Here is a 12764-nt window from a genome sequence, read left to right on the forward strand (position 1 = left end):
CCCCTGCATTCAAATCGATTCGGCAGCACCTCACCTCCATGTGAAAGCGCAGCGACTGATCGCCTCCCTTTGGGCCTTCCCTCCCTGATGTAACTTCCTGTTTCCGCGAGGGCGGGACACACGGAGGGAAGGTGCTGCCCAATCGATTTGAATGCATGGGACCCAGTGGCGGACGGAGGGGGACTGTCGACGGGGGTGGGTGGGTGGAGACTGGGGACTGTGGTGCTGGCGGCCTGAGTAGCAATGGGGGGGGGGGGGTGGCGGCCTCGGCAGGGGGGCCCGGCTCAGTCTCTCGGCGGCCCTGTTGTATGTTAATGACCATTAATACACAACCTACAAAATTAAAATGAAAAAAAAAATGTTAACTGGTTCCACATTAGATTTCCAGTTCACATGCAGGAAAATCCTGCATTAAGTCGTGTTAACCACAAATCTTATCACACCATTATTATTACTAGTAAAGGATGTCTTTCCTCTGTCACAGAACGAGCCCCCCAGGCACATACTGCATTACCAGTATTTGAGCTGGCCAGACCATGGTGTTCCCGTCAAGCCAGGAGGTGTACTGAGTTTTCTGGAGCAAGTCAAGCAAGCACAGCAGCGTAATTCAGATGCTGGTCCCCTTGTAGTGCACTGCAGGTAATGAGGTCAACTGTGCTGTCATCACCAAGAGAGGTGACAAAAAAGGCCTGTTGTGTCACAGAGGTAGTGCAGCAGGGTCAAGGGGGTAATATAATGGGGCAGTCTATCATGACAGCGGTACAGTGTAGCAGGATTGGTTGTCTCCGGACAGTGCAGAGGGCCATTTGGCAGAGGGGAGCAGCATGACTGGTGTAATTTTTGGCGTATTTTTTATTTATCCTACTTAAAATCACATTTTGATCATTCAGAAGCTGACAGATAATGCGGAATGGCCTCCTGGTGGAGTTGGTGGAAGTAAAGACTCTATCTGAATTCAAGAAAGGTTGAGACAAGCACATATGATCTGTAAGAGATTGGAAGGGCTAATAGATGCAGTGGCGTACTAAGGGGGGGGGGGGTCCGCCCCGGGAGCACACCGCTGGGGGGGGGGGGGTGCCACACGTCTGTTGGCAACGCTCATTCCCTGCTCCCTCTGCCCCGGAACGGGTTACTTCCTGTTCCAGGGCAGAGGGAGCAGGGAACAAGCGAAGACGACAGGCGCGCGGCACCCCTCCAGCAGGTAAAAATGCACCCGGGGGGGGGGGGGGGGTGTCGTTTCGCCGGTGGGGGGGGGAGGTGTTCGTCGTTTTGCCGGGGGAGGTGCGCATCGGCGATCCGCCCCGGGTGTCAGCCACCCTAGGAACGCCACTGAATAGATGGAATTGGACGAGCAGACTGAATGGGCCCTTTAGTCTTTATCTGCCTTCATTTTCTCTGTTCTATGTGTCTACCTTACAATGTGCCCAGATCCAGGCTGTAGGAAGTGCTGAGAGGTAGTGATGGTGATGGCATTAGACTGTAGACTCCTCACAGTGAGGTACAGCACAGGGCTGGAGCAGCCAGCGAATGTTCTCTTAAACTGACCCTGCTTTTTCTTCCCCTCACAGCGCTGGCATTGGACGCACAGGGACAATCATTGTGATTGATATTCTGGTGGACATAATTAACAGACAAGGTATGAGATCTCACACTAAACACCTTGGGGTGGGGGGCGGGGAGAATCTTATAACAGGACAAGTAGACGACAGGTCTGAAACGGGTGCCGTATTTATAAATATCTAGCCCCACTAGCACAGAAATGCCAAGGTACAAATGTACACAAATCGAATACATGCACAACCACACGGCCTTGGGTAGATCTCTTCATAAAGGCGGTTAATAAATCTTCGGGACAGAGACTTTAACCGTATTCCTGGGTTCCGCCTCACCCTCTCCTGGGATGAATCCGATGTGTAATAAGAATCTCTTTAACTGCACTACCTACTAAACACCTGACCCCAAGGTGAATGAGCAGCAGCAGGACCACTTGAGGCATCAAGATCCTCCCCAGGCTTTATGCTGCAGTGGGCCAGACAGAATCCAGTCTGAGGGTGAGGAGCGCACAAATTCAGTCCATTTCTTAAAATGATTAAATTGGGGTTTTTTTAATTGAACAAAGAATAAAGATACAAAAAAAATCAAAAAAGTACATGTGTAGATCAACATTTCAAACAATGTTTAAGCCCAACCCTCCTCAACACTCCCCACCCATCACCTCATTACCCATCCAACACTCCTAATGAAGGCCCTGGACTCTTACAGCAGGAGAAAATAATACGATAACCAAATAGTATTGCTTCCACCCAGCATTCCCTCCCTCTACCCCTACCCACCAACCTATAAGCATTCCTCCTCTCCCCCCCCCCCCCACCCATTATCCAGAAAAAAACCTGTATCAGGACCCCCCACAGTCTATTTTCCTTAAGAATATGGCGGTGTGAGCCAGTGGCCGGCAGATACGTGCAGCAGATGAGGAAACACATTTGAAGGCGCTCATAGAAGAGACTGGCACTTCTGAGTGGGAAAGATGTCTTCCCAGCAGGGCCGCCGAGAGGGGGGGGACAGGGGGGACAAAAGTCCCCGGGCCCGGCGCCACCGCAGTCAGGCCCGCCCGCCGTCGCTCCCGAACTAACCTTAAACGCCTCCTTACTTGGTTTTCACCACCTTCGCGGCAAGCAGCAGCAGGGCAGGCCACTCCTTCCTTCCGTGTCATGCCCTCGCCTGACGTAACGTCCGCGAGGGCGGAGCACGGAAGGAAGGAGAGGTCTGCCCTGCTGCTGCTTGCCGCGAAGGTGGTGAAAACCAAGTAAGGAGGCGTTTAAGGTTAGTTCATGGCCGGGTGGAGGGGGGGCCCGGGGGCTGCCCTGTCCCGGGCCCGGCTCTGGCTCTCGGCGACCCTGCTTCCCAGATATGACCCTTACCTCTTTCTTCCTGCCAGGTGTAGACTGTTACATAGACATCCCTAAAACTATTCAGATGGTGCGGCAGCAACGCTCGGGCATGGTTCAGACAGAAGCGCAGTATAAATTTATTTACATGGCTGTGCTGCAGTATATCGAGACAGCGCAGCAGAGACTGGAGGAGGAGCAGGTACGTGGATTATTATGGGATTTCCTGGGAATGTAAGGGAAAGGGATTACATAGTATTTAAGCTGTCTCCGGAGCAGTGAGCTGGGGTCACTGTCTTGAGGTGCTATCGTGTGATGCTTTATGTCCTGTATCTTATAATCAGCAGTAGCAGTTTGGGCTCCATTTTATGATTTCCTTATACCACATAACGCATTTACTTCTAACATATGCCAGGAGCTTACAGAACACATGTTCTTAACGCTGAACTCCCAGCAAGGAACTTGCTCTAATTAAAATAAAACATTGCACGGCATCAATTCAAATTAGATGCCCCGAAGTGGAACTTTCAGGAAGGGCCCCCAGAAGGCCTGGAACAGCTGCAGGTGGCCCCCTTTCTCTTGGGGTCCTCAAGTCCCATCCCCTCCACCAGCACTACAAGGGACTACATGGGCAGAATTTGATACCCCAGAAATAGTAGGATTACAAAAATCTTGCTACACAAATACAGTGGAGGAGAAGCCTAGTGGTTAAAGCACCAGGCCAATAACCAGCAAAGTCCAGTTCAGGTCCTGCTGCTCCCTGTGATCTTGGGAAGCCACTCAACCCTCCCTTGCCTCAGGATTGTAAGTCCTCTGGGGACAGGAAAGTATAGATTTGATAACTGTCTGTTCTAGGGAGTTCTTGAATATTTATAAAACTTAAGCGGATGTTTCTTTATTATTGCTGGGGGGCAGTGGGGGAGGGGGGTTGAATTATCTATGCTTCCTTGCTCCATACTGATGCACACAGGAATGTGTAATCCTTAGGGATCTCCCATCTAAAATGCCAAAAATCTGTAACGATATCTCGAAGTCTACATCAAACCCTCTCTCTCCCTTTGCAGTCCTGCTTTCTTTATTGCTCGAAAAGTAGAATTACAGAAACTGGTGACTCTGTTTCTAATGAGTTTACTTTGTATTGAAAACCTAATTATATCTTAATAAAAATGTTGCTCTTCTCGGCTTTCCGCTCTGAGTGTCTTACCATAAATATATGATTGCATATAAACAGTACATAAACCAAGGAAAAGGATTCAGAAGTAATAAAGTTAAACAGAATCCACTGTAAGACAAAGAATTTGTTTATGAACTGCTCTCACTTACTGAAGCTGTAGCGCATTACCATTAATACCCAGCCTGCAGCTGAGCACCTAAGATGGCTGCCATGCTTTAACTGATAGTTTTAGGATGAGTTTGAGCTGGTGGCGATCACCATACTCAGGGATCTTCAGCTAAGCTAATCACTTACTACAGAAAACTAGTAACTGAGTACGTTTTCTCCCTCAACTTAATCCCACTACCAGAACCACCCAAAATTCGAGGGGGTGAGATACCCTGTCCTACTGAACTTAAGAGTTTTATATTTAGACAATAAGCCGTACATTGGAAAAATGTGCTGAGTTTTAGTGCGCAGGTGTGCTAACGCACACCCTGAACAAACTTTCACTCCAGGTGTAGTAAGAGCATTGAAAAAAACAGTACACACTGTCACGGTAATCTGGTATCATTTTCCTGTGTCAGGCGCACGAGGGATAATTCTCTTAACAGTGTGCCTGTATTTAGGGGCTCATTCTATAAAGAAAAGTAGGCACTTAGAGTTACTAGTGTAACTCATTATTTTTATTTATTTTATTTTATTTGTTGCATTTATATCCTACATTGTCCCACCTATTTGCAGGCTCAGTGTGGCTTACATAGTACCGTGATGGCGATCGCCAGTTCCGGTATGAGAAATACAGTGTGGCATTACGTTAGAGTTCATGAGTGACAGAGTAGATTGGTGATCAAAGAGGAAGAGTTAAGTTTTGTCCAGTTCTGGTATGAGTTTCGTTGTGTTGCAGGGTTCAGGCGTTTAAGTTGGATCGTTATGGTATGCCTTTTTGAACGAGTTGGCTTTTAATGATTTCCGGAAGTTTGTTAGGTCATGCATTGTTTTCATGACGTTTGGTAGTGCATTCCATAGTTGCGTGCTTATGTAGGAGAAGCTGGATGCATAGGTTGATTTATATTATAAAACATACATTTGCAGTTAGGTCTGAACCCTTACCAGGGGGTGGCCCAAGACAATCTGTCACCTGAGGCGAGCAATGAGCTGCCACCCCGGCTCCTCCCCTGCCGCCCCCCACCATGATCTGACATCTCCCCCCTTCCATTCCTTCCCCAACCCCCTTCCTCGAATTTACCTTTTTTGTTGTTTCTTTTTTAAAAGGCAATGGCGACAGCAGCTCCAGTGATTCCCATAGGCCTGCCCTGCCACCGGCCCCTTCTCTCTACTGTAGTCCACCTCTCTGAAGTAACTTCCAGTTTCCTCAAAGGTAGGCCATAGTAGAGAAAAGGAGCCAGAACCTATGGCAGGGTAGCCTATGGGAACAGCTGCTGTCGCCATCGCCGCTGCCTTTTAAAAATCAACAAAAAAAAGGTAAGTTCAAGGAAGGGGGTCGGGGAAGGAACAGAAGGGAGGGAGACGCTGCCTCAGAAGAGTGCCGTCTGAGGCCCCCGCCTCAGGTGGCCTAATGGTAGGGCTGACACTGGCCCTTATGCCTGCCATACAGCTGAAGATATCCTTTTAAGTGCAAGTCCCACTGAGACTCCACCTATGTGTACACCCAAATTCATGCTATGTAAGCTAGACACATAATTTTCACAATAACTTGTAGGCGAAATGTTGACATTTACATGTGTACATACACACATGTGTATATGTCATTATTCTAATCATTTATGTGTTTAGTTATCCTCTATGTGTCCCTTTTCCTATCAGTGTGTGAGTAGGACCTGGTCCATACACTAACAAGAATGGAAAGAAAAAAGCCCAAGACAAAAATACCCCTGATCGCCCAGTGGGCCCCAGACCCTCCCATCCTCCACAAAGCAGTCCTGGTAGCCCAAGTGGGAGAAAGCCATGGGGAGAGAGGGAATCTGGACACCCAGCTCCCTACCCCTGTGGATCAGTAATACTTATCTGGTTCTGAGGAGATGTCCAGCAGTATGTCGCATTATCACCTTCCAAGATGGCGCTGCCTGACATGCTACCAACATGGGCATCCTATGTAGTTTCATTTCTAAAACAAAACACCCTCATGGGATCAGGCACCTCCATTTTGGAAGATGGCAGTGGGATGAAGAGGATACTGCTGGGGACCATTTCCAAGAACCAGGTAAGTCTTATTGGTCCATGGGGGTGAGATGCTGCAGACTCGGGGGCTCTCTGGTTGAGGATCTTCCTGTGTCAAGGGTGCCCTAGACAAGAAATTTCCAGCGATTGAGGGATTTTTGTTTTTCTTCCATTTGAGCCATTGGGGGGATACTTGGGGGCGGGGGGCAGGGTGAGATCAGGGCTCAACAGAGTCATCTGAGGTTAAGAACAACACTTCTTTTCTGATCCTTCGCTCCCATGCTGTCTGTGTACTCCAGCCTTGAGAATTCAGTTCTACAATAGGAAACAATTTTCGATTTGGCTTTTTGAATGGTTTTTGCTTGCCCGTCACACTACTTTTTAACAGAATAGTCTTCTGATCTTTTCATGCTAAAAAGAATCTTACCACTTTGGGAATAAACGGCTGTAAGCTGTGTACAAAAGCATTAGCATAAGTACATAATAAGTACATAAGTATTGCCATACCAGGACAGACCAAAAGTCCATCAAGCACAGCATCCTGTTTCCAACAGTGGCCAATCCAGGCCATATAAATACCTGGTAAGATCTCAAAAAAGTACAATACATTTTACGCTGCTTATCCTAGAAATAAGCAGTGGATTTTCCCCATTTTAATAATGGTCTCCTGTAGAAAGCCATCCAAACCTTTTTTAAACCCCGCTTAGCTAACTGCTTTTACCCCATTCTCTGGCAACGAATTCCAGAATTTAATTATATGTTGAGTGAAGAAAACTTTTCTCAGATTCTTTTTAAATTTACTACTTTGTAGCTTCATTCCGTGACCCCTAGTCATTTTGGAAAGAGTAAACAATCGATTCACGTCTACCCGTTCCACTCCACTCATTATTTTATAGACCTCTATCATATCTCCCCTTAGCCGTCTTTTCTCCAAGCTGAACAGCCCTAACTGCTTTAGCCTTTCCTAATGCCTGCTTATTAGATGTTTCATTAGTATTACGCTGACATCATATCACAGGCATATCTCTGTTGTTTGCATTTCAGGGCTGTTAAATGTGTATATTTGTGAAACTGTCCTATTAGGTTTTAATTTGTTCTCAAGTTTACCTCATTTATTGTATCATGTTTATATTTGACCATTTTTACTATTGTTATGCTGTTAATGAAATGATAAGTTTTATGTTAAACTGTGCCTGCTGTACACCATCTTGGGTGAATCTGTTCATAGAGTTGGTTAGTAAATAAAATAAAATAAACTAAAGAATAAATAAATAAATGCAGCTTATTGAACATCCCCTCAGTAGGCATCTGTCAGCTGCCATTTCTCATTTCATTTGGGGTTTTTGCAAATAACTCACGCTAAAACATTTTAGCATGAGCTACTTGTGAAAGTGTAACCAAAGGCACAGACATTTCATGGTGATTTGTTTTAGAAGAAAATGAAAACAGAAATCTTTTGCAAAACAGCAGGACATTTTCAAAGCTTTGAAATGAGGCTCCTAACTCCAGTGTTTCGTGGATAGATTGCTTTGAATATCGGCCTTACAGTGTGTAATGACTTTTTAGAATCGATTCCCCATTCCTTCCATGCTCAAGGCAGAAGATAATGCCCACTGCTTCCATCTTTTGCAGAGGAATACGAGCACGGAGCGGGAGTACACAAACATTCGTTGCGTCTCTGCAGAGAAAGCAAAAGCCAGGTCCCAGCCACCCACATCAAGGATGCTGTGTGCGTATGTATCTCTCTCTAACACCACCATCACCTCCATCACACCCCTCCAGCCCATGCAAAGGAGCCACTCCACATTCCCCTCTATCCCTGCTTACTCCTGTTTGCAACTGCACCATTCAGCAACATTGTAGAACAATTTGCATATTTTTCTGTTTTGACATAAGATTTATTGTAAAATACATTCTGCCCGATATTCAGATGAAAATGGCACTTAAATGGCTCTCCGGCATTGAATATCACCGCTTAGCAGCTTAAAGACAGCTGGTTCTATCGTGCGATACAACCGGTTTTCTGCCGATTTTTAAGGTGAGAGCGGCCAAGTCACAATAAGTAGAATAACTTTGACCGGTCTCATTTTAACCGGCCACGCTTATATTCAGCGCTGGCCGCTTAAAATCGGACCATCCAAAGTTAAACCAGATATTCATTGCCGGTCACTGGAAATGGACCAGCATTGAATATCTGGGTTTAGCACTGACCACGGGAGACAGCTTGTCGATCTCCCGCGGTGTGATTATTGGGACCATTATGCTTAATTGCAGTCAGCTGCACCGTACAGCATGTATTTCTCTAAATTTGTGTCTGTAAGCCATATTGAACCTAAACGTTGTTTAGGAAAATGTGGGCTATAAATGTCAAAATAAATAAATATTCTCTCCTCCTGCTTCACCTCATACACTTCCTTCTTCTGTTCTCTTCCCTCTAATATATGCAAATACCAAGGAGACATGTCGTTCTCTTCCTAGGATTGATGAAGATGATTCTTGTCTGTATGAGAACATAAACATCAAGGCCCCTAAAGTTTCAGGGGTGAGCTTCACGGGAAGATAGTTGCCAGTCAGAAGTGCCGAAGTTGTACAGGTACTAGGATGTGTATGAAAAAGATGTTGGTTTGTGGCATTTCATTTGGGGTGGGGTCTTCCTATTTCATTTCTTGTTTGTGGCTTCACTTTCTTCCCTCCTGCTACTGTAACAAAAAAAAAAAAAACCCTCTCTCCTATCTGGCAGGGGTATGGAGTCGGAGCTGGAGTTGGAATCATGGAGTCGGAAGCAATTTTGGGTGGAGTTGGAGTCGGTAAAAATGTATTGACTCCAACAGCAGCTTCATAATAAAAGTTTACAATGTTATATGGTAAATTTATCAATATATACTTCACTTAGACTTGTGTTTACAAAGATGCGCTATAGGCGCATTAGCGTGTTTAACACGCATTAATGGTTGACGTGCATCAAACGCTAACATGCCTATAGGAATGAATTGGTGTGTTAGCGTTTAACACACCTTAACTTTAAAGGCGAGTTAAAAACACTAATGCACCTTAGTAAACATACCCCTTATTTTTCTCTGACTCCAGCTCCTACTGATATTACGCTTTAAAAGTTTAGTTCTGGATCTAAAGTACTGGTAAATGTGGAGGGGCATAATCGAACGGGGCGGGGCGCCCAAGTTTTCCTGAGGGTGTCCCCGCAGGACAGCCCCATGAAGGGGCGGGGAAACCGCTATTATCGAAACAAGATGGGTGTCCATCTTTTGTTTCAATAATACGGTTGGTGACACCCAAATCTCAACATTTAGGTCGACCTTAGAGATGGTCGTCCCTGGTTTTTGGTGATAATGGAAACTGAGGACGCCCATCTCAAAAACAACCAAATCCAAGGCATTTGGTCGTGGGAGGAGCCAGCATTCGTAGTGCACTGGTCCCCCTCACATGCCAGGACACCAACCGGGCACCCTAGGGGGCACTGCAGTGGACTTCACAAATTGCTCCCAGGTGCATAGCTCCCTTACCTTCGGTGCTGAGCCCCCCAACCCCCCCCCCAAAACCCACTCCCCACAACTGTACACGATTACCATAGCCCTAAGGGGTGAAGGGGGGCACCTACATGTGGGTACAGTGGGTCCACCTGCCTGAAGTGCACTGCACCAACTAAAACTGCTCCAGGGACCTGCATACTGCTGTCATGGAGCTGGGTATGACATTTGAGGCTGGCAAAAAATTAATTATTTTTTTTTTTTTAGGGTGGGAGGGGTGTAGTGACCACTGGGGGAGTAAGGGGAGGTCATCCCCGATTCCCTCTGGTGGTCATCTGGTCAGTTTGGGCACCTTTTTGAGGTTTGGTCATGAAAAAAAATGGACCAAGTAAAGTTGACGAAATGCTCATCAGGGACGCCCTTCTTTTTTCCACTATTGGATGAGGACGCCCATCTCTTAAGCACTCCCCAGTCCCTCCTTTGCTACGCCTCTGACACACCCCCGTGAACTTTGGTCGTCCTTGCGACGGACTGCAGTTGAGGGCGCCCAAAATCGGCTTTCGATTATGCCGATTTGGGCGACCCTGAGGGAAGGACGCCCATCTCCCGATTTGTGTTGGAAGATGGGTGTCCTTCTCTTTCGAAAATGCCCCCCCGATAGTACTTTAGATCCAGAACAAAAAATGTAAAGCCTAATATCAGCAGCAATCGAGAGTTGTTTGAGTGGGAACTGACTCCACAGCCCTGCTGTCTGGGCCCTCCTCCTGCTTTCTGCCTGTGTCTATGTAAAGGACACCTACATGGCTGCGGGCCTTCAACTCCTGACTCCAAACTCCTTCTACCAAGCCAGCAGCAGGACTTCTGCTGTACCTGTCGACCAGCCTGGGCCTGACTCTGCATTGCTAATTATGTTGGTTAAAGGGCAGGTAATCCGCATAACTAGTGCATGTTAAGGTTTGTTGTCAGAACAGAGCTACAGGATGAGGGTGGGGGCAGAACCTTACTTTAACCAGTGTAGTTATCAAGATGGCATTAGGCTGATACTAGATGCCAGGTTGGTAATGAAGTGTTCGGCAGGAAGTGAGGGGCCTAAACAGAATTTTTTTTTTTTTTAAGGACAATATTCCAAATGTTGCACACACAACATAATTTCATTGTGGGGTCTGTGTTATTTAGGATGCAAAGTGCATTAAAAATATCTCGGTTAATATTCAGCCCGTGGCGGTTGGTGTTTTTTAAATTGCTGGTTGTCTTGGACTTTGTTTTTAATGTTGGAGTGTGCCTGGATACCAAAGCTGAATAACTGTGTATAAAGTGGCCACCGGCATTTATCCAGGTACTGGTGGTTCTTGGATAAGCAGGACAACCTTTTGCTGTCTTAGCTTTATCCGGATACAGTGGTGTGCTGGAGCAGGCTCTCACAGGCTCTCAAGAGCCGGTTGTTAAGTTTTTAAGAATTTTGGGAGCCGGTTGTTAAAGTAGGGCCCTCCATGGCTACTTTAACAACTGGCTCCCAAAATGTGGGCTTGGGCCCCCTGCTGAATTCTCTTTTACTTTGCTGGTGGGGATGCTGAGCCCTGCCAGCCAAGTAAATAGACTATTGCTGCTCCCCGCTCCTTGTTTCCAGCTCTGGGCAGCAGGCTGGGACTTCTCGAGCATGTGAGAGAAGTTCCAGCATGCTGCTCAGAGCAAGACGTTGGGAGTGGTGGCAGTCCATTTATTGGCTGCCAACAAAGGTATGCCTAGCAAGCCCGCACTAAGGAAGGGAGGAGAGAGAGGCAAGTGTTGCTCCCCCCCTCCCCCGGCCACCCCTGGCCCTTCCAACTGCAGAGCTGGCTACGTCCGGAGAAAGAGCCTGTTGTTAAAAATTTACCAGAACACCCCTGTCCGGATAGTAGTAACCTGGTTAGCCACTAACTAGGCAACTCCTGACTCCACCTCGATTCCGCCCTCAGACCACCCGGAATAGTGCAAGGCGGATTGTTCAGATTTTCAGCGGCATAATTTAGATAAGTGAGTTGGACTTATCTGAGGAGAAGTTGCTGAATATAGTGTTATGTCTTTGCAATTGAAAGCTCACCCTTGCTTGTTGTCGTCTTGATCAGTTCTTGCACTTGTAAAAGCGTCTTTCCCCCCACGCTGCCTTCTGGGTCGACTGTCTTCTGTTCCTCTTGTGCCCACCACTTTTCTGTCCTTTGTGTCATCTTCCACCTGCCAGTGAGAGGTCATCGGTGTCATCACTGGTGCAGGAGTTTAGGTCTTGCTCTCTCTTGCCTCTTCTCTTTCCAAAACATCACTGGTTCTTGGTCAAGCATTTTGCCATCCAGTGTGATTCTTTATCAATATGCAAGAATTTGATGGATTAGAGGGAGAATAGATGAGCTGCTGCCCCTGACAGGCCTCTGCCAGTTCCTCTCCCTTTCAAGACTTGTTTTCTTTCTTTCCAGGATGTAAACTTGCAGTGACTGTTTTGCTGGTTCCGTTTGCTCTGAAGAGTTCGGCTTTCCCACCTGAGTGCACTTTGGGCTTGGCAGGAAATGGAGCCACTGAGGGAAGGAGAATGTGTGAATGTAGCTGGGACTAACTTATTACCGAGCATGGACTGTTGTCCACGGATGTTCTTAGGACAAACTGTTTAACATTGATGACTTTTGTTTCTCTTTGTTTTGTAAATATGTGCAATAATTAAAATTTAGGTATTTAAGAAAACTGTCTTGGGCTTTTGCTTTGGCTGGAGGCTAGCAGATCCCAGTACAGAAATTTTGTTCTAAATATTCAGCACAAAGACAGAGAGCAGAAACAGAAGAACAGTCTTCCACAAATCTCAAACCAGAGTAACAGAACAGCAGAAGTGATGCAAATCAGTGGGGAGGGAGGGAGGGGGGGGGGGGGGGGGCGGCAGCTGCAGCAGCCCTGTCCCAGGCCTGGCTCTGTCTTGACAGCCCTGCTATATATTTTGAACGCCTAAATTTACAGAATGGCAAATTCATGCTAATTATAATGAATTAATTCCAATTATTTGTTAGGGCTAGTGGAGTGGAAGAGTAGCCTAGTGGT

The 12764-nt window shown here is 46.6% G+C and overlaps 1 protein-coding gene across 3 annotated transcripts in view; it reads left to right on the forward strand.

The window, feature by feature from the left end:
- Positions 1-12437, forward strand: part of LOC115456687 (tyrosine-protein phosphatase non-receptor type 11-like) — a 131725-nt gene extending 119288 nt beyond the window's left edge. For 2 of the 3 annotated variants that reach the window (XM_030185924.1, XM_030185925.1), the window contains exons 11-16: positions 485-639; positions 1569-1636; positions 2939-3090; positions 7855-7955; positions 8701-8815; positions 12155-12437. In XM_030185924.1, the coding sequence (XP_030041784.1) occupies positions 485-639; positions 1569-1636; positions 2939-3090; positions 7855-7955; positions 8701-8785 (561 nt within the window). In that variant the 3' untranslated portion in view covers positions 8786-8815; positions 12155-12437. Of the gene's footprint in view, positions 1-484; positions 640-1568; positions 1637-2938; positions 3091-7854; positions 7956-8700; positions 8816-12154 lie in introns of those variants that run through there. The other variant, XM_030185926.1, reaches the window with a different exon arrangement.
- Positions 12438-12764: the final 327 nt, after the last annotated feature.

This window comes from Microcaecilia unicolor, chromosome 13, assembly GCF_901765095.1.
Source record: "Microcaecilia unicolor chromosome 13, aMicUni1.1, whole genome shotgun sequence".
Classification (NCBI taxonomy): domain Eukaryota; kingdom Metazoa; phylum Chordata; class Amphibia; order Gymnophiona; family Siphonopidae; genus Microcaecilia; species Microcaecilia unicolor.